This window comes from Orbicella faveolata, unplaced genomic scaffold (genome assembly GCF_042242905.1).
Source record: "Orbicella faveolata isolate gen_17 unplaced genomic scaffold, um_ofav_v1 contig_47, whole genome shotgun sequence".
Taxonomy (NCBI): Eukaryota; Metazoa; Cnidaria; class Anthozoa; order Scleractinia; family Merulinidae; genus Orbicella; species Orbicella faveolata.
Window position 1 is genome coordinate 5,650,659 of NW_028301577.1, and position 18,620 is coordinate 5,669,278.

Here is an 18,620-nt window from a genome sequence, read left to right on the forward strand (position 1 = left end):
TATTACTTCATTTGGAATCGCTGAACTACATGTTCTAAGAAATGCAAAATTACAGTTAAGTTCATTCTTATTTATAATATTTTTACCAAGAAAATTTCCACGATAGAAGTTCGTGCAATCCTCAGAAACTGCTCCCCGTCAGCACCCTGGTGAATAGCGCCTAATCACCTTCTCTTCCCGAGGGACTTCGTTCACCTTTTTAAGCGCAGTAGATTATTCAGGATTTTCTTGTCTCTTTCGCGGTCTTGAAGTCTTATCAGATGTTTTTGTTTTCAAAACGCCCTTGAAGCCACCTCTCCGGTTCCATCAATCGTACAACCGTCATTGTGCTTCCGGTCTTATGGGCTTGAATAGTCTTCCAAGCTCATAATCTGGGTTTGGTGTGCTTAATTCTCCACCCACGGCCGCCTTCGTTTGCATTCCAGGTATTTATCACACAGTGTCGTTTGTAATTTTCAGAGATTTACATCTTTCGTAAGAGGCCATAGTGGTGCGCGTATTGTGTAGTTTCACAACCAGAATGTCCTCGAATTAGCCCATACGTTGAGTTAAAATGCTCCCAACCCTACTTTAGGTTCTTGATGACCTAGTTAAGCACTTTAACTCTTTCACCAAGTTGCGCGGTTGCAAGTTGAATGCAATTTTTTTTTATTACCCATATCCCCTTTAACACCGTTTAGCAAACTGGATTTAATCTTGCCACCCCTTCCGTCCTTGAAGAAAGTGTTCATTACATTGAAGATGCTTTACAATAACTTTTCGGTTCAGATGTTCATTTCGAATCGTCATTCTTTATTGCCACCCAGAAGTTTAGTAGAGTCTAAATCAGATAGAAAAAGATTTGGTCTACTATCGTGGCCATGGAGGTCGTGTCGACACCAAAGATAGACCCACTCTTTGCACGACCCGGTAACATGGTGCAAAACCAGCCACGCTGGGACGCAAGTTACCGTGGGACTTCCAAAACAAAGAAACTCCTACCAGTCCAGCTGGACTTTCTTTTGTTTTGAAAGTCCCACCGTGTAACTTGCGTCCCATGGTTTTTCACCAAGTGATAGGGTCGTGCAGGTCCTTTGAGTGCCTGACCATTGTATGTGCTGTGTACCACACTATTTTCACTGAAATGGGGGTCTAGGTGAGAAACTTCGAGAGCCACAAGCATTTTTACTTAAACTATAGACATGTACACATTTTCTGAAAGGTCATAAGAATGTCTCTTCAATGCGGTTTATTTCGCTGAGGTCGACCTAATTTGATATTCATATGACGTCAAAGCAATGGGAAAATTAGCAGTTACCCCAAGAAAACCTCCCACGAATCTCAAGTGCTGATAAAAAGTTGTTTTCGGTATGTCGAGAGTTTGACTAACTTAAACATTTGTCGTACTGAATACGTCATATAGGCACCTGAGCGACAAAATCATGACGTACTGAATACGTCATATAAGCACTCAAGAGGTTATTGGGCATGGATTGCTATGGTATCTAAATAACTATAATTCGACATGGATTACAATTGGATCACGTAATGTCTGATCAATTATGACTCATTACGATGACAGTTGTTTAAACTTAAAGGAGCTACGCAACGGTTTGCGCGTCTTGAAAAATTTAGCCTAAATTTTTCAAGTTCGTCGTTTGTTATCCGAGTCAATCTTCTCCATTCTTGACCATCCTTGGTCCTATATGGCTTATTATTATCTCTTTGTTTTTTTTTCTATCTTAGTAATTTACTTTTTTTCAGGTTTCCTTCAATTTAAATGTAATTTTGTACTTGCCAAAATAACTCAAAATACCTTGACTGAGCTCCTTTAAGCCCTGCCGTCTCCTCTACGCGTTTATAAATTTTCAAACAAAACAGATAGCCGAAAGAGTCAGTCCCAGCGTTGGTCAGGTTAACTTTGTGACGGGTTCATCTTCATGGCTGCTTTGTTAATTCTTTCCAACGATCTACACTTCCATTTGGCGACACTGATCTGTCGAGCGTTGAGAGCCTCGTTGTAAACCTGCATGCAAGATATACGACCGCGAAAATTCCGCCTGTCGCCGATTCGTGCGCCCATCCTCACGGGATAATTAGTAGCCAATGAGACGCTACCAATGCTTTGCTCATCTTGTAGCTTTCCATTTATCCACAAGCTCGCTCGTCCGGATTTCTGATCATAAACTGCTCCGACAAAATTCCACTTGTTGGGCTTGATGTGCGTGCTTTTTATAGCGGGTAGATGCACTCTTTGTTCGCGATCGACAAAACGTGCGAACAGTTTTCTGGGCCTGGCCATCCAAAAATTTACACCCCATCCGTCGGTTTTATAGTTGAAAATTGGCCCGGCCTGTTTTGGCAACACCCACGCCAAGAGAGAGATGGAGTTTTTGGCGTCTAATTTTCCATTGTTTGGAAACTCGATGTAACTGTTCGGGGTGCCCAGAAATGACAGAGAGTTTCCGCTTTGGTTAAAAGGCCCCGCTGCCGGTATAACGTTGTTTACTATTCCAGGGGTATTTCCACCAATCACGTCCTTTGCTTGGTATTTATCGCTGAGCGGGTACAGGGCCACTGGCTTCGGATAAGCTGGAAGAAAAAAAGAAGACATTTTAGTATATTAGATATTTTATAATGAGGATAAACTTTAATTGTTTCTAGGAATATTTGGCGAACTCAAGACTGGAAAGCATTTTTTTCTTTGCAGTATGAAAGGACTTTCAAAATTACTATCAAGGGCTAATATAAGCGGGTAACAATACTAAGACATCATTTTACACCCTATTTCATACCGAAAAAAGCACATTGCTCCCTGCAATTTTGTTGCCAATGTAACCATGTATTTTCCTTACTAGTATGGAATTTTTAACTATTTGCGCAATAAACGAAAGCAGAGCCACAAATCGGGACGTCGAGCCGGTATCATGTATTTTGGCCTTTTTGTGAACGATATTTTAACAATCGCACAGTTTAAGTGTATTAGCAAAACAATTGATCGAATCAAGGGAGGCAATTTTAGACGCCAGCTGCAACTGAGTTTGTATTTTTTTTTTTCAACTTCGGACGCCTGCAACACTGAGTTCATTATAAGAATAGAGGGGACAAGAGAACGTATACAATTTTACTGAATTTAATGTCTAAAAAAGGTTCTTGCTACTTCCCAAAACTCACATTCATTTGTGAAACATCGCCATTATATTATTAAACTAATAATCTAATAAGCTAATCGTGTAGTAATTAGGACAGAAATAACCACGATGTTAAACTTTCCTCATTTTGTATGGTTCAATATATTTGTATGAAAATATTACAACTGAGGTATCCGTGAGAAGGGCTGTTCTCCTTACCTCTGATCCTCATAAGTCTTGACCCGACTTTTGCTGCTGCTCTCATGATCGAAGGCCTTCTAATGGAACTCAGCGAATCGTTTGTTTCATTTGTTTCATTAAATGGTACTTTTTTGGATGTTGCCGATGACGTTGGTTTCAGTGACCCCGCCCATTGCTCAAACATCTGCGAGTTGGCCCTATTTACAAGAATTTTCATGTTGGTACCGTTTGCATGATCTCGTGAGGTCACAATTCCAGTGAAACCACTTGCCACTCCAACACCCCGTTTGTCGCTTCTTCTGCCCTTATTCATAGGATAACCCTCTAAAGACTCCACTTTTCCTTCAAAAGAGACCCCTGGTGTATATTGTTTGCCCCAAGTACCTCTATATCCTGACTTTCCCTCACGAGGAATTGCGTTAGGTGTCGTCTCTATTCCTTCGCTGTTACTGGTATTCCTAAACGGTCTAAATTTTTCACCAGCTGTCCCCATTCTGTTATCATCGCCTTCATTCATCATCAGACCAAGTTTTTGCAGACTCTTTTCTCTAAGTTTCATAACCTTTCCGTTTGGCAAAACGAGCATACCGTATCTACCTTGACGTCTGTCTATCTTCGTGCGATCTTTCTCTGCAAAACCCGACCCTTGAACAGGTTCAAGGCCATCAGGGATCACATATGCTGCTCCAAACTGATTGCGCGTTTCTTTCTTTCTGCGATCTACGCCTCCAGAGAACTCTTCCGACTTTCGCTTTCGATCCCACCCATGTTCGGCTCCCTCAAGAATTGCCTCCTCATCTTCATTAGAACCCCAAACCTGCTTCACTGCCCCTTCACCAATCATTTCTCCTTGGTGATCTTCATCGTCCTCCATCTTTTCACTATGCGGCCCAAAGTTTATGACTTCATCTGCTCTGACTTCCCCATTTCGTGCTCCTTAAATAATATGATATGTTTGAGAAATAGCTTTTAAGGGATGATCCCCTTAAAGACTTGCTGGATATCTGATTAATGACGAATCAACACAATATAACTTACCTAATATTTGGAGTATTCCCCCGGATCCTAAAATAAAGAATAGCCATTAATGTTCATAAGTTTGCGTTCATTAATATTGCCGGAAGGACCACTAAGCAGAAAATAGTTAAGGCACTAAAAAACCGATGTGTACACTTAATCCTTTATCCTTTCATACTTCAAGCTAGCCAATATGACTGACTATAAATCGTGTTAACTGGTATTTTTTGGGCCTTGAGGTGTAACCGTAGTGCGGTTTTCATCAGTTAAAAGAAAGAGCTACCATGGTTGATCTGAAAAATATGCGCTGGGGCAAATTTTAGTTTTGTTATCGAATTTAATGCACCTTCTCAATAAGTCCTAGTTCTAACACCCTTAGTCACTCTAAATTTAGTCTCGACATAGTTTGCAGATCAGCACTTAAGGTTACTTCAAACCTTCGCGGGTGTCCTCCAGAAAAAAATTCGTACGCGCGCTGTTTTTAAGGAAACCCCCACAAACTATATATCAAAACAAAGGTTATAAAATGTAGAATTCGATAAAATTATGTTTTGTTTTGGATTTTGTTTTCCAAAGTCGGCAGAGGCCATCAACTCCAAAATGACCGACTGACGTTCCAGCGAGTTAATCGGGTATCAAATGCGATCGTTCATGCAAAATAACTGTACAGTGTTAATCACAAAGCTTCAATCTCCAAAAACATGTCAGCATTTTCTTTTATTTCTATTGGTTATCTTTTTATAGATCTGTCAAGTTCGACTATCGAAAAATTCGCGTAACCTGTTGCGTTAAAGGCCGCCACGAGGAAAGTATTTAAAATAAAGGAATTCGCCGACACGCTTTTGTTCCATATCTATCAGTGAAAGTTCTGACCAAATTTCATGGAAAACCGTCAAATCTGCATACCCTATTAATTCATTTAAAGAGAAGGGATTCTCTCGAAAAACGAGTGCGAGTTTTCGCCCTCTAAAGATTCATAAACATATCAAGCCTTCACAGAGGAATGTGTTAGCTTGAAAAGCCGCGAGCCAATGAAATAACAGAACCCCTAGCGTTCACAGTATGCAAACTTGAGCTTCGCGGACTTTAATTTTCTTGGCCCCAAAAAAATCGACCAATGTAGCCCCGCGAAGGTTTGAAGTAACCTTAACCGTTGCAGGTCATGGGTATTTTACAGTTCAGGTCGGGAATGTCCTAAAGTCATTGATCAAATAACAAAACCTGACTTAGAATGCATTCCAACTTACCATCACAAACTTTGCCTTTGATTTTCTCACTTAACCACCAACGTAAATGCGAAAAGTCTGATGATCTAAACACGTGATCGTGGTCAGGGTCGGTTGCCATGGAATTCAGTTGATTGACGTCATATTCTTTTCCAACACCTAAACTGAATACTGTTACACCCATATCTCGCAGTCTCCTTGATGGCCCACCAACATCATCCTTTAGAATTCAATAAGAAAGTAACAATAAAAAAATACTTAGGTAATTAGAATTGACAGGAGCATTCCGTACAGTAGCAAATGTTTGGTAGACGTGCAGTACATTTGAGTACATTCGGAGTACATTCGACTACATGTAATTTATAAATCTCACGAGGGGATCTATGATTAATATTTTGCTGTCCTTTCAGGAAGCTCAAAAACAAATATGAATCCCAAGGGTAATGGTGTCACTTTGGCCAGACCTCGAGACTGCCAAATGGCATAACTAACAACGACGAGGATAGAAATGATTTCGCTTTGAACAGGACCAAGCTTAAGTTCATGACATCTAGTATAGGCTTTTATGTTTTTGGGCTCGCCTTTTTGAAAACAGCTGTTACGACGTCAGCATTACTCTTGTGATTTACTCAACTTGACAACGCAACTGTTTAATTGAAAAGTACATTAAACTGTTTTGTATCTAGCAACTAACCTGTGACACAGTATCCGTCATGACTAACACCATCTTTGGCACCCCCGGCCTTGCACTCGCGTCAAACAGTTTAGTCCGCACCTCTTCTAGAGCTTTTCCAATGCGAGCACCCCTTTGAGAAAATCTTATGCTATCGATAGCTTTTAACAGTGTCCAGAGATTATAATATCTCTGAAATCCAAATACGACTCGCGTTTCTTGATAGAATACAGCTATTCCTACATGCGTTCCGTATTGGCCGATGTTAAAGCCACTGATAAGTCGCTTGATAAACTGAATGTATCTCCGGAAGTTCAGGTCGGTATCCACAGGTTTCTGAGATGCGTCAATGAGAATAGCGAGATCCAATTTGGTTTTACACACTGCAAGATGAGTTAATATATAAATAGCGCATTGATCAGTTGCTTTCACCTATTTTGGGTTTGACGGTCTATCACCATTGCTTTTTGCTGAGACCCAGGCTGTTTACATAGATGAGAATCCACAAAAAAAAAAAGAAAAACATAAATAGATGAATGAAGCTTTGCTACAGGGTTTATCCCGGACAATTTAAATAACACTCGATATCAATAAAAGCAGTCTTACCTTTAGGAGCTGGTTATTCCAAGAAGAGATTGATAAAAATAAAAGAAAGGAATCAGTTATATGTCACGATATGAACAATTAGATACCAATTGAACATGATTATCACGTTTCATTCCATTTAATTTGGACCGCTTAGCATTGATTGCTGGATGGTGTTTTATCCCTAAAGTAGTCAACCATTGTGATTGTTCTTCATATGCCGCTAATTAAAAGTGATCTGAGCAAAGTTAAATACAAATATTTTAATTCACTCTAATTTCCTAAAGTAAAAAAAAAATATATGTGATGTATCTTTTTAAAGATACAAAGTTTTTGTAGAATATTCTTTGCATTTTATTGGTGTACTGAATGTGCAAAAGTTGTGGGAATTGCTACTTACATCGTGTTCGTATGGTTCCAGCGGAACCTAGATACAAAAAAGCAAACATATTTGAATATTATTTAAGTGTGCTGTTTGCATATAGGAGACAAGACAGACAGGTTTGATGACTGATGGACTGACTGACTGACTGACTGACTGACTGACTGACTGACAGCAAGGCAGAGAAGAACAAGAGAAGATGGTTCGTCATGTTCAATAGTTAATTACCTCTAAGCCATCAACCAGGCCATATTGACGATAAAAAATATAGCGCCTCACAAGGACAGATAGCTACAATTAGTAAGCCGCATGTATTTGATAAGCCACAAAAAATGTATGGTTGAATATTATTCAACTGAACTGTTTGCTTATAGGGGACAAGACAGACAGATTGATGGACTGACCTACTGACTGACTGACTGACTGACTGACTGAATGAATGAGTGAGTGAGTGAGTGAGTGAGTGAGTGAATGAATGAATGACAGATAGACAGATAGACCGACAGACGGACAGACTGACTGACTGACAGTAAGACAGAGAAGAACAAGAGGTGATGGCTCGTCATCTTTAATAGTTAATTATAACTCTAAGTCATCAACCAAGCCATATTGACGATAAAAAATATAGCGCCTTTCAAGGGCAGATAGCTTCTAAATTGCATGTATTTGATAGAAAACGACATCAAACAAGTTTGGTAGCAGACACAGTAATTTACCTCTGCACACTCTATATTTGATTGACGTAGCAACAGTATCGAGGTTATCGAGGTCAACTTTGTAGACGTGTTGTGAATCCGGGTTTGTGGCTACCTCTCTCAGCTGCCGCATGTCTTCATCATCATATCTACCAGTTCCCACGCCAAATACGGTCACGCCCGAATCCCGTAATCTCTGTACAGGTCCCGCAATTAGGTCGTGCGAGCGTCCACGAGCGACAACAATCAACATTTTGGGACGGCCGTGTCGATCACTTTCGCTGAAAAGCTTGTTTCTGGCCAACTCCAAAGCCGTTCCAATGTTTCTATATCCTCCTGGGTATTTGATTCCATCAATTGCTTCAAGGGCACTGCTTATATCATAATGATGTTCATTAAGACCCCTCACAACCTAGTTAAACAGAATTTCGAGTAATAAATTATCATCTGCAATTGTGGCGGGAAATTTCATAATGAATTTGTAAATCACTAAATTTTTCCCGAGCCCTTTCGTTACCCTAATCAGAGCAACATCCCAAGATGGCAACATTAACGGGTAAATATAATGAAAAAAACATGTGGAAAACTAATAAAGTTATTTTGATGTTCTGTTTATACAGGTGTCGAGCAAAGGGTAAAGAATAGAGAGAACATGGAAATTTATCAGACCCTTAAAAGTAATTCACAAGGTGAGAGCAGTTATCATCGATTCACATTTTTGGAAATCGTACTTTGTTTTTCATTCTATTATCAAATGACACTTTACATAACATAATCCTTATTTCAACACGGTAAAAAAAAGGTCAGCTAAAACTACAAATAGTAGGAAGCAATCTCGCTTGTATATGGTAAATATTTCTCGTTTATAATTAAGTACCCGGTGAAATTGTTAGAAATCAAACAAAATGGGAGTTCACCTTCCTTTATTTTAGTGATCAGCTACCTGTAGAAATTTATATTTTAAAATTACGTGTTAATTTTGCACTGCATAAAAGAGCGCTCAGGAAGGAAACAAATCCTTTTTATCATTCAAGGAACATGCCCAACCAAAGGCCTACCTCCATTGAATTTGTCTAAAAAGTCGTGATTCTGAAAACCTGATCACACAGTGGAGGTTGAATCATGTTCTACTGTACTTGTGCAAAATCATGCGCAAATATTTCAAGAGTGGAAACAAGAGCAAAACATGTTGCGCACGTTTTGACACACAATTTTGCACCGCCTGTTCGGGCCTTAAAGCAGTCTAGGAAATTAACTGATATTGCTAATTAACTGATATTGCTACAATTTTAAGAGCGATTTATACAAACCTTGGGGACGGTGGCAAAAATGATAATTCCGACATGTACACCATATGTGGAGACCTGAAAGCCGCGGACAATTTTCTTGACAAAGTTCCGCTCCCTCCTGAGGCTTTCCAGCCCGTATTGATCTACACTTCCAGAGCCATCTATTAGAATAGCTAAATCGACCTTGGCTACGCAAACTACGTGAATCAAAAGTATGTAAAAGATAAATAAGTATCATCATAAGTTGATGGAGTAATTTTATTATCTAGCAAGTCCATGACGAGAGCCTTCTGCTGGCAAAAACCACGGACCTATCTTTGGGTTTGTAGAAAGACAAAATTCATGGTTCATATATAGTGTATAATTTTACACAGTACATGTACATGGTCCGGTATCGCGTGTGTGGATATTTAAGGATGCAGTCCTTCAACCTATCTTCGCGATTTTCTGACCTTGAAAAAGATCGAGGGACTCTTTTTACCACATTTAAATAAGCTACATCTACGAGTGGGAGACTGAGACCTGAACGAAGGGCGACATTATAAACATTCAGACGACTGACCACTACATATATCTCACACTCACGTGAATATCGCTGCCCTGTTGGTGGCTGCAACATAAGACGTAAGACAGGGGAAGGGGGCGTTGCTGTTGGTGACGCAGTGGGAGGTGTCGTACTTCCAGGAGGTGCCTGCGTGGCTAAAACGAACATCAGTTACGGAATAACTTTAGTTAGTGGTCTGAGTGGAAGACTAACGACAAACTGCATTGAATTCTGAAAACACCATTTCCTCTTAGCTCATTTTCCAAGCACTTGAAGATTACCGGTACAACCGAATGATTTCTGACAAAAATATATAACATAGGTTTTGAACATATTTCGATATTTTTCTCTATATCTATCCTTACCGATTGCTAACTCTAAAACACACTGTATGTAGGTATGTGAACGAACAGCATTTTTAAAAACAGCGAGGCTTAATCTTAGGGCTGAGGGAGTTATTAGCTATGGCGGTTTGTACGGCTTGCACTATTGCCCCTGAATCTCCTCCGAACCTATCTTCACTGACAAGTGGTAACAGTGAAGTAAAACGAGTCTTCGTGCGAAACAATTCATGTGTAGAATGCGTTTCCCCTGCAGGTTCATTTTCGTGTAAATCAAACTCCTTTCCACCAGCGGCACAATTAAGGTAACTCGGAAGTGGCCTAATGTCCCGGCCCATAATCAAGACATTCCTACAAACCTGGGCAGATTGGTACTCCACATGGACGGGTTTCCATGGTAGTGGAGCATCCTTGTGGTAGCATAACATCTTGAGAAGTGAAGCATGTGCGATTGCGCACTTGCACCACACTTTGGTTGATAGCTTGGCAGGTCAGGGGACATGGTGTCCAAGCTGACCAAGGGTTGTAGCTGGCATTGACGATGGGGTTTCCGTTTTTTCCAAGGAAACTGTTAACAATAAAGTCGATATTAAAACAGCAAAATGTTCGATTAGAAACACTGGATAGAAGCATATTGAGAACTCTTGTGGGGCCCGGCTGTCGATGGAAACCAGAACGTTTACCTCAATGTTTCGCAAATCTGGCGCTACTTTCTTCAATTACATTGTAAATAGTTAGTAGAGATACCCACCTATAAACTTCGTTGCTCCATGGCCCTCCTTCGCCATCTCCTGAAACGTGAAAGTAATGTGAATTTTATTAACGGGATTGTTGAACGCCCCAGTTTTCAACTTGTCTCATAAAGGAAATTCGAGCGAGATTTGTTTCTTTCAGTTCATCTCGCCTTGGTCCCGGAAATTCTTAACATATCCGGGGAATATTGTGATTATTAACGGACTCAATGACTTGCGTTATAGACGGCCTGCCATGGGCCTTTGAGAACAGTGGTATTTTATTTCAAGGGAACAAGCAAAATTGCTCCATCATTTTGAAGGAGCAAGGGTTATCGCCTTTAGTGATGGCAACAGAAACATTTAATTTACGCATGCAAGAGTTAATTTTTTAAGAAGGAACAAGAGAGATCCCGCCGGAACTACCTCAATACCTACCGCAGCAAGCTGTGCTGGGTCCATAATTTCTAAACGACTTCTCAGCGTTCTTTCCGCCGAAGCATTGTCCTCCATTTTGTACAGCAAACATCACAAGACTCATATTAAGTGCTGCGTCAGCGCATTTCATGAGTGCGTTCACGCGGGTCTTGTAATCGGAGTCTTTCAGAAGACGATGTTTTCCTTCCAATAGTCCTATCGCACGATCTGGAGCGTCCTTCCAGCAACCGATACTCTTAAAAACTGTGTGATAACGGTAAAGTTATGTGGCGATGAAGGAACTTCTTTACTCTTTTAGTAATAGACCACCGTCACAAATTAACATAAAAACTGAAGGAACGTCTTTAGTTTGAAAACTGCCTTATAATTTTGCTAAAAAATGTAGGCCAAATGAGTCCTGTTTGCTTATGAAATAAGGGCGGCTCCAAGAAATTCAAGTTCTTACTCACGCGTTGCGTGGACAACCCATGCGACTTTCTGATCTCGCAACTAGCCGAGACGAAATGGCGGGGAATTTGGTGAAAAGTCATTTTGACCTTAGAAAACCAGACCTTTCCCTGTAACCGAAAGCTTAGCTTACTTACGTTTTCCGTTAATTTCAAATGTCTCCGTCCGATTCATTCCAGGCGTGACGGGATAGCTGTTGCAGTGGTATTGACTTGGCTGGCTTATGGGATGTGCCGCAGTGGTGACTTCATTGCCAGTGTCACTGTTACCATTGATTGGGTAAGGATACGGAGAGGGAGCGATAGCGGGAGCGGGAGCTGGATACGGGTAAGAATAGGGATAGTAAGATAAAAACGACGAGGGATTGGGACTGTAATATGCAGACATGTACGACTTCTTGGAATAAGCTTCGGTTGGTTTCTTGAAAGCTCCCAGGGAAGAAATACCAATATCTTGATGACGCTTGTATGATTGATTCTCTACAAAAGAAAATATAGAGTAATTTCACGATACTAAGCTGCTCAATACTCCTTACGCTCTCGTTAGAAACGTTGAAATCGAGCCATTTGGTCTGGGCTCGCGGATTAATTTAAGTGGAACTTTCGATTCCGGTCTCGTTCTCGAACATGACTGATGATCGAGCCTACTACTCTTAAAGAATATTTATATTTATAATTTCTGCGTACACACTAGTTTGTGTTGTTGTTGTTGTATCTGAGCATTGCCTCTGAGTGCTCTCTTTGCAAACTAAATTTGAAATTTTCAATATGGTCACAGGCAAGAGTCGGTTGTTCGATAGAAGGAGCATTTGGCGTTTAAGCCTTTTGCAATATTGAAAACTCTGAAAATAAATGAAAATTGCCCTTTTCTAGCTACTTCTTTACACTTACAAACATGCTAGACGATAATGCCTACCGGTACGAAAAATAGTCCTCCTTGTCCTTGTAGCTTGATTATCCATACGTCCTACTTCAACCAATGATGCAAGCAATAAACAAAACCACCACATTTCCACAGTCCTCACCTATAATAAGAATGGATATTCAGCGCTGGTCAACACTTTATAAGCCGCTTAAGCAACATAAAGTTACTAATATTCTAGATAGCAAGTGCTCGGAGAAATGTTCTCAAAAATTTTCACTTTGCGTTATTTTTCCCGAAGGAGGGGGGGGGGGGGGGTAGGAAGTGCAGGGGTACGGATATTCAGTAACCGGGAAAAATTTTGCCTTTCAAGCATTTCTGCCGGGTTTCTTGGAACGAAATAGGCATCTCAATGAGGATTTCATACCCACAGTAATAACACAGGATAGGTCACCAAAAGAAAATCAAAGTATTTAAACATCGTGATGGGAAGTTTACAAAACAAAATGATGCAATTTCAGCGCCATACTTCCTGAATGCGTAATGAGTTAATTTAGTATGGCTTAAAAGGTCCCGCTTCATAGGCAACAGTTTTGTAATAAGTTTTAAGTAACTACAAAATGTATCAAAATTCTTTGCAACGGACTGTTTTCCTTATTGGTATTTCGAAACACTTAGAAATCTAGCCGAGGAAGGTAACTAGATGAGGAAATAACACACAAAAAAATTCACGAAAATACATGTGTAAGAGGCATCTCCACTTTTAGTCAAATCAACATATTGTTCGCTCGTTCGCCGGTGAAAAATGCAAAAAAATATATATCGAATGCACAGCACGAAAAGAAACGAAGACAGAACAATTTATAAAATAAACAATTATAAAGAGGGTGCTGGTTATATATATGCAAATAGAACGATAAAAAATGTGACATCTGTCAAATATTGTAGTATAGTTTCACGCACCTGAATTTCTTCCTGATAGTCCACTCGACCAGACTTATAAACGAGGTCCCAGGTTGAAACACGCAAACTTTACCCTTTTCTTGTATTTTACTGCCAACATCAGTTCATCATAAAACTCGTTTTAAACGACAGGTTTCGGTAAACAGTTGTTTGGGGGCGTGGAAAGTACAAGGTCACATTTCAATTTTACTCCTGATTGCCCAATTAAGTTACCTCAACTGGATTTCGACTGAAAAGTTCCGTTAACTCTGAAAAGACCCGCACTTCTACTGACAGCCGTCATTCTTTACCTTATATCCAGACCCTTGAACATGGGTCACGAGAAAGTCTCGGGCTTTCCATCACTAATGCGAGTCAAGGTATATTCTCGACCCACACGTGCCATCTTATCTATTACTGTATCTATGCACGATGGCAGAAGCATATAACCTTATTCTTCTGCTAATACTTATTAACTACCATAATTTTTTTTCAAAATGGCGTCAATTTCAAATCATTTCGATCTCGTGGTGATTGATCCATGTTACTTGCATTTAACTCAAAAGATGCATGTATTTCGAAGACTAAAAACAAAATATTGCTTGACAGCATTTCTATGTTCGAGTCGAAATGAATATTCGATATTTTTGTGTGGTCACACAATGCATTTTTACCCATTAGAGTCATCGATTCCTCGGTAGAGTGGTAGTGGTGGGTATCTCCGCCCGTCATGCGGGAGACCAGCTTTCGATTCGCCGGTTGGAAGGAGAGTATTCACTTCTGATCTGTCTTTATTTTATTTACTTTTTATCTACACACACAATATAAAACTAAAACAGCTACGATATTAATAGCGGCATTTTGGGAATTTTGCGATTAGCTGAGGTAGTTTAATTGACTATCAGAAGGCCATTATCAGGGTTAATTTAAGCTAACTTAAACTTTTTTTTATTAATATTAACACCTTTCTCACCGTTTCCTCGGTAGTATAGTGGTGAGTATCCCCGCCTGTCACGCGGGAGACCGGGGTTCGATTCCCCGCCGGGGAGAAAGTTTTGTTTTGTTATCCCTCCCTGAAACCTTTCGTTTTTTTTTTTTCTTTTTTGGTTTTCTGAAAAGCAGTAGAACGAAATATAACGAAGTAGAATTTTAAAATTAGGTTAGTTAACTAATCAGATTAGATAACCACTCATACCTTCATATAGAAGGTATGCCCAACCCTAAGTTGCCCAGCGGAGTCTTCCTTACGAGTCTGCCTTTCATCCTATTGTGGTGCAGTCTCTTATTTGTAATTGATTTTATTGCTAAAGGCAATGACTTGAAAATAATTATTGCTATCTATACATTTTTCCGAAGAGAGGTATTTGCTACACAGATAGAAAAAGAGAAAAATTAAAACTTATGTTTCAATTGACTCCATTACTTCAAAATTATTGCGCGCCCGATATGGGATTTGAACCCATGACCCTCAGATTAAAAGTCTGATGCTCTACCGACTGAGCTAACCGGGCTCACATAAAATTGTTTTACCAGTTATTAGTTTTAAAAACTAAGCTGTTTCTTCGATACCTGAACACTAAATTGGCCTGATACAAAGCTGCAGACTTCGCATGCTCTCAAATGTAAATTGTGCTTTATTCTAATTTAAAGTTGCAGAGATGGATTCCTAATGTAGCTGATTCATAGCAGGTAAACATGTAGAAAAATAAAGAAACAATAACGATCTTTGTAATTAATGACAAGACAGCAAATACGCAAACGTAAGGCGCGGCGCTGGTGTGAGGCGCATCGCCCGAGAGATGGTCTCGTGCTCCCCCAACGTGTGTCGCGCTTCGCGCTTTGACCTCCTTTTTCGGGTTGTAAATACCTTTCGTAAAAACTACTGAAACTACCTTTTCTTCGACACCTCATCACTTACTCGCGCTTCGCGCTTTGACGTCCTTTTCTATATTGGCACAGCTTGCTCAATATGAAACTGATATGTGTATGCAACTAAAATATAAATCAAGAGTTAAGGGAAAGTACGTCTAGCACTCGTAGGTTAAAGTATCGTAAGAAGACGATATTTTCTTTTTCTTCTTATTATTACTCTCATTATTACGTACGCGCAGTATTGGAATGAATCTTGTTTCGCGCATGGTTACCGACCATAGTTACTCGCGCCTGAACAAATTGAATTGAGCTAGCATCATTGGCGGATGTTTTGTGTCACAGAGCCACTTTCAGAAGGCTATTGAAGCAATTTATATTTAGTGCTAGAAAACATATCTTCCTCAGTTCCTCGGTAGTATAGTGGTGAGTATCCCCGCCTGTCACGCGGGAGACCGGGGTTCGATTCCCCGCCGGGGAGATAGGAAAGTTTTTTTTTGCACGTGTCACGCTTCGCGCTTTGTCCTTTTCCGGCTATAATACTGACACACTTTGCTCACTATAAAACATATGTGTAAGCAATTAAAATATAAATCAAGAGTTCAGGGAAAGTACGTCTAGCACTCGTGGGATAAAGTATCGTAAGAGCATGATATTTTCTTTTTCTTTTTCTTTTTCTTTTTCTTTTTCTTTTTCTTTTTCTTTTTCTTTTTCTTTTTCTTTTTCTTTTTCTTTTTCTTTTTCTTTTTCTTTTTCTTTATCTTTATCTTATTACGCTCATTATTATGTACGTGTTGCATGGAAATAAGTCTTGTTTTATATAAGTATAGTTACCAACGATAGTTAGCAACGCCTGAGAAAAATGATTTAAACTAGCATTATTGGCGGATGTCTTGTTTATCAGACCCACTTTCGGAAGGTTATTGAAGCAATTTACATTTGGTGCTAAAGAATGTCTCCTGCATACATCAGTTCCTCGGTAGTATAGTGGTGAGTATCCCCGCCTGTCACGCGGGAGACCGGGGTTCGATTTCCCGCCGTGGAGATAGGAAGTTTTTTTTCGGATTATCTCCATAACTAAAATCTTGCTTTTACTCCCCGCCGGGAAAAAAAGAAGAACATTTTCTTTGAATTCGTTATTGTCTCTCTTCTTTTTTTAAATACTGCCGGACTGTTTAAAAGTGAAAAAATACATTTTTATAAACTTGTGTAAAAATAAAATGTGAACCTTGCATGCCTGAACGAAATTTTCAACAATGATAAATGAGCTATTAAAAAATATGTAAGCCCGCCCGATATGGGACTTAAACCCATGACCCTCAGATTAAAAGTCTGATGCTCTACCGACTGAGCTAACCGGGCACACATAAAAATCTGTTACCAGCAGAAGCATATCACCTAGTTCTAGGTGATATGCTTCTGTTACCAGTTATGACTAGTTTTAAAAAATAAGTTCTTCAGTTCGATACCCGAACAGTAAATTGGCCTGATACAATGCTGCAGACTTCGCCTGTTCTCACATGCAAATTCTGCTTTATTTTAATTCAAAGTTGCAGAGAGGGAACTAAGTAACCGTGAATAATGAACACGCAAGCAAAAAAAATTGTGTTGGAATAAAATGTAGACTTTGCATGCCTGAACGAAATTTGCAACAATAATAAATAAGCTATTGAAAAAAAAACTTGTGAGCGCGCCCGATATGGGACTTGAACACATGACCCTCAGATTAAAAGTCTGATGCTCTACCGACTGAGCTAACCGGGCTAGCACATGTAATACCCGGTAAATAACTTTGGTAATTAATACTGCACTGAAACAACCTTTTCTTCGATACCAGAACACTTAGTTGATCTGTTATTATACACTAGAAATCTCCAGTTGTTTTGCCTGAATTAATAGTACAGTTGCATGACTGATGTATACAACTACCATGACTCCATGCAGGTGCGTCTCATAGAGAGAATTAATTGGCCATTGTGTTTCCTTAACAGCAATTCCGGGGCTAAGAAATGAAAAGTACAAGTGCGATACGAGAACGCGAAACGCAAGTGTGAACTAGTTTGAACTAGTTTGAAATTGAAATTGAAATTGGTAGTTCTTTTTTTCCGTTCGGAACGGAACAGCGGCGGAAATTTCTTTACCATATTTTAAATTTTAAATATTCCAGTTTCAAGTCTCGTTCAGTTGCTTTGCTGATTTCAGGAAAAAAAAATACCCTTACCATTAATCAACGGTCATCCCGACCGGTTTATTCTGAAAAATAATAAGCATCCCCTTGATTCACAGAGCCAGAGGGCCATTGAAGCAATTTGCAATTGATTGTTTAATATTTCTCCCTTGGCCACCAATTCCTCGGTAGTATAGTGGTGAGTATCCCCGCCTGTCACGCGGGAGACCGGGGTTCGATTCCCCGCCGGGGAGATAGTAATTTTTTTTCTGATTTTCTCTCCTGATCTACATATAAAATGAAACTAAAATCTTCCTTTTACGCCCCGCCGGGAAAAAAAGTAGAACATTTTCTTTGAAGTCGTTATTGTCTCTATTCTTTTTTCAAATACTGCAGGACTGTTTAAAAATACAATAGGCATTGATTATAAGACAAAAATTGCAAAACATTGTGGTATATTTCCTTTTAATTACTAATCGACTCATGCACTTGTTCGTTCATTCATTCATTCCTTCCTTCCTTCTTTCCTTCCTTCATTCATTCATTAATTCATTCGGCCAGCAACGAAGTGACCGTGAATAATGAATACGAAAGTAAAACAAAAACTACATTTTTAAATAATTGTATTGGAATAAAATGTGGACCTTGCACGCCTGAACGAAATTTGCAACAATGATAAATAAGCTATTGAAAAAAAAAATGTAAGTGCGCCCAATATGGGACTTGAACCCATGACCCTCAGATTAAAAGTCTGATGCTCTACCGACTGAGCTAACCGGGCTCACATAAAAATCTGTTACCAGTTATAACTAGTTTTAAAAAATCTTCGATGCCTGAACACTAATTAAATTGGCCTGATACAATGCTTCAGACTTTTCTTTTTTTCTCGCGCTCTGCGCACGTGTGTCGCGCTTTGCACTTTCTCCTTTTCCGGCTATACTGACAAAGTTTGCTCACTATAAAATATATGTGTAAGCTATTAAAATATAAATCAAGAGTTCAGGGAAAGTATGTCTAGCACTCGTAGGTTAAAGTATCGTAGGAACACGATATCTTCTTTTTCTTTTTCTTATTACTCTCATTATTATGTACGTATAGTATG

At 39.5% G+C, this 18,620-nt stretch overlaps 3 protein-coding genes and 7 non-coding genes across 10 annotated transcripts; 3 read left to right on the forward strand and 7 right to left on the reverse strand.

The window, feature by feature from the left end:
- Positions 1-616: 616 nt before the first annotated feature.
- LOC149096887 (uncharacterized) lies at positions 617-7,104 on the reverse strand. Its single transcript, XM_089280497.1, has 5 exons — positions 6,249-7,104; positions 5,576-5,774; positions 4,350-4,376; positions 3,330-4,247; positions 617-2,571 (listed from the first exon to the last, which is right to left on the reverse strand). The coding sequence occupies exons 1-5, from the start codon at positions 6,279-6,281 to the stop codon at positions 1,895-1,897; spliced, it is 1,854 nt and encodes a 617-aa protein (XP_089136623.1). The 5' UTR covers positions 6,282-7,104; the 3' UTR covers positions 617-1,894.
- A 100-nt stretch (positions 7,105-7,204) lies between these two features.
- Positions 7,205-9,890, reverse strand: LOC149096888 (collagen alpha-1(XII) chain-like). The gene is made up of 4 exons (XM_089279815.1): positions 9,764-9,890; positions 9,200-9,375; positions 7,911-8,301; positions 7,205-7,239 (listed from the first exon to the last, which is right to left on the reverse strand). Exons 1-4 carry the CDS (start codon positions 9,888-9,890, stop codon positions 7,205-7,207), a joined length of 729 nt encoding a protein of 242 aa, XP_089135941.1.
- Positions 9,891-11,764: 1,874 nt separating this feature from the next.
- Positions 11,765-12,696, reverse strand: LOC149096889 (uncharacterized). Its single transcript, XM_089279559.1, has 2 exons — positions 12,595-12,696; positions 11,765-12,158 (listed from the first exon to the last, which is right to left on the reverse strand). The coding sequence occupies exons 1-2, from the start codon at positions 12,686-12,688 to the stop codon at positions 11,809-11,811; spliced, it is 444 nt and encodes a 147-aa protein (XP_089135685.1). The 5' UTR covers positions 12,689-12,696; the 3' UTR covers positions 11,765-11,808.
- A 1,763-nt stretch (positions 12,697-14,459) lies between these two features.
- Positions 14,460-14,531, forward strand: Trnad-guc (transfer RNA aspartic acid (anticodon GUC)). Its single transcript has one exon. It is a non-coding gene; the product is annotated as a tRNA-Asp (tRNA).
- Positions 14,532-14,920: 389 nt separating this feature from the next.
- On the reverse strand, positions 14,921-14,993 carry Trnak-uuu (transfer RNA lysine (anticodon UUU)). The gene has a single exon. It is a non-coding gene; the product is annotated as a tRNA-Lys (tRNA).
- Positions 14,994-15,760: 767 nt separating this feature from the next.
- Trnad-guc (transfer RNA aspartic acid (anticodon GUC)) lies at positions 15,761-15,832 on the forward strand. The gene has a single exon. It is a non-coding gene; the product is annotated as a tRNA-Asp (tRNA).
- Positions 15,833-16,640: 808 nt separating this feature from the next.
- Positions 16,641-16,713, reverse strand: Trnak-uuu (transfer RNA lysine (anticodon UUU)). The gene has a single exon. It is a non-coding gene; the product is annotated as a tRNA-Lys (tRNA).
- A 329-nt stretch (positions 16,714-17,042) lies between these two features.
- On the reverse strand, positions 17,043-17,115 carry Trnak-uuu (transfer RNA lysine (anticodon UUU)). The gene has a single exon. It is a non-coding gene; the product is annotated as a tRNA-Lys (tRNA).
- Positions 17,116-17,700: 585 nt separating this feature from the next.
- Trnad-guc (transfer RNA aspartic acid (anticodon GUC)) lies at positions 17,701-17,772 on the forward strand. The gene has a single exon. It is a non-coding gene; the product is annotated as a tRNA-Asp (tRNA).
- Positions 17,773-18,226: 454 nt separating this feature from the next.
- Trnak-uuu (transfer RNA lysine (anticodon UUU)) lies at positions 18,227-18,299 on the reverse strand. The gene has a single exon. It is a non-coding gene; the product is annotated as a tRNA-Lys (tRNA).
- Positions 18,300-18,620: the final 321 nt, after the last annotated feature.

Coding starts and splice junctions, on each gene's coding strand:
- LOC149096887 (XM_089280497.1), bottom strand. CDS start 6,281: ATGGTGTTAGTCATGACGGATACTGTGTCACAG. Junction 4,248..4,349: donor GGGAATACTCCAAATATTAG/GTAAGTTATATT, acceptor ATATTATTTAAG/GAGCACGAAATGGGGAAGTC. Junction 2,572..3,329: donor AAGACTTATGAGGATCAGAG/GTAAGGAGAACA, acceptor TTTTTCTTCCAG/CTTATCCGAAGCCAGTGGCC.
- LOC149096888 (XM_089279815.1), bottom strand. CDS start 9,890: ATGTTCGTTTTAGCCACGCAGGCACCTCCTGGAAGTACGACACCTCCC. Junction 9,376..9,763: donor AACAGGGCAGCGATATTCAC/GTGAGTGTGAGA, acceptor TGATTCACGTAG/TTTGCGTAGCCAAGGTCGAT. Junction 7,240..7,910: donor CAAATATAGAGTGTGCAGAG/GTAAATTACTGT, acceptor TTTTGTATCTAG/GTTCCGCTGGAACCATACGA.
- LOC149096889 (XM_089279559.1), bottom strand. CDS start 12,688: ATGTGGTGGTTTTGTTTATTGCTTGCATCATTGGTTGAAGTAGGACGT. Junction 12,159..12,594: donor GAGGACTATTTTTCGTACCG/GTAGGCATTATC, acceptor TTTCTTTTGTAG/AGAATCAATCATACAAGCGT.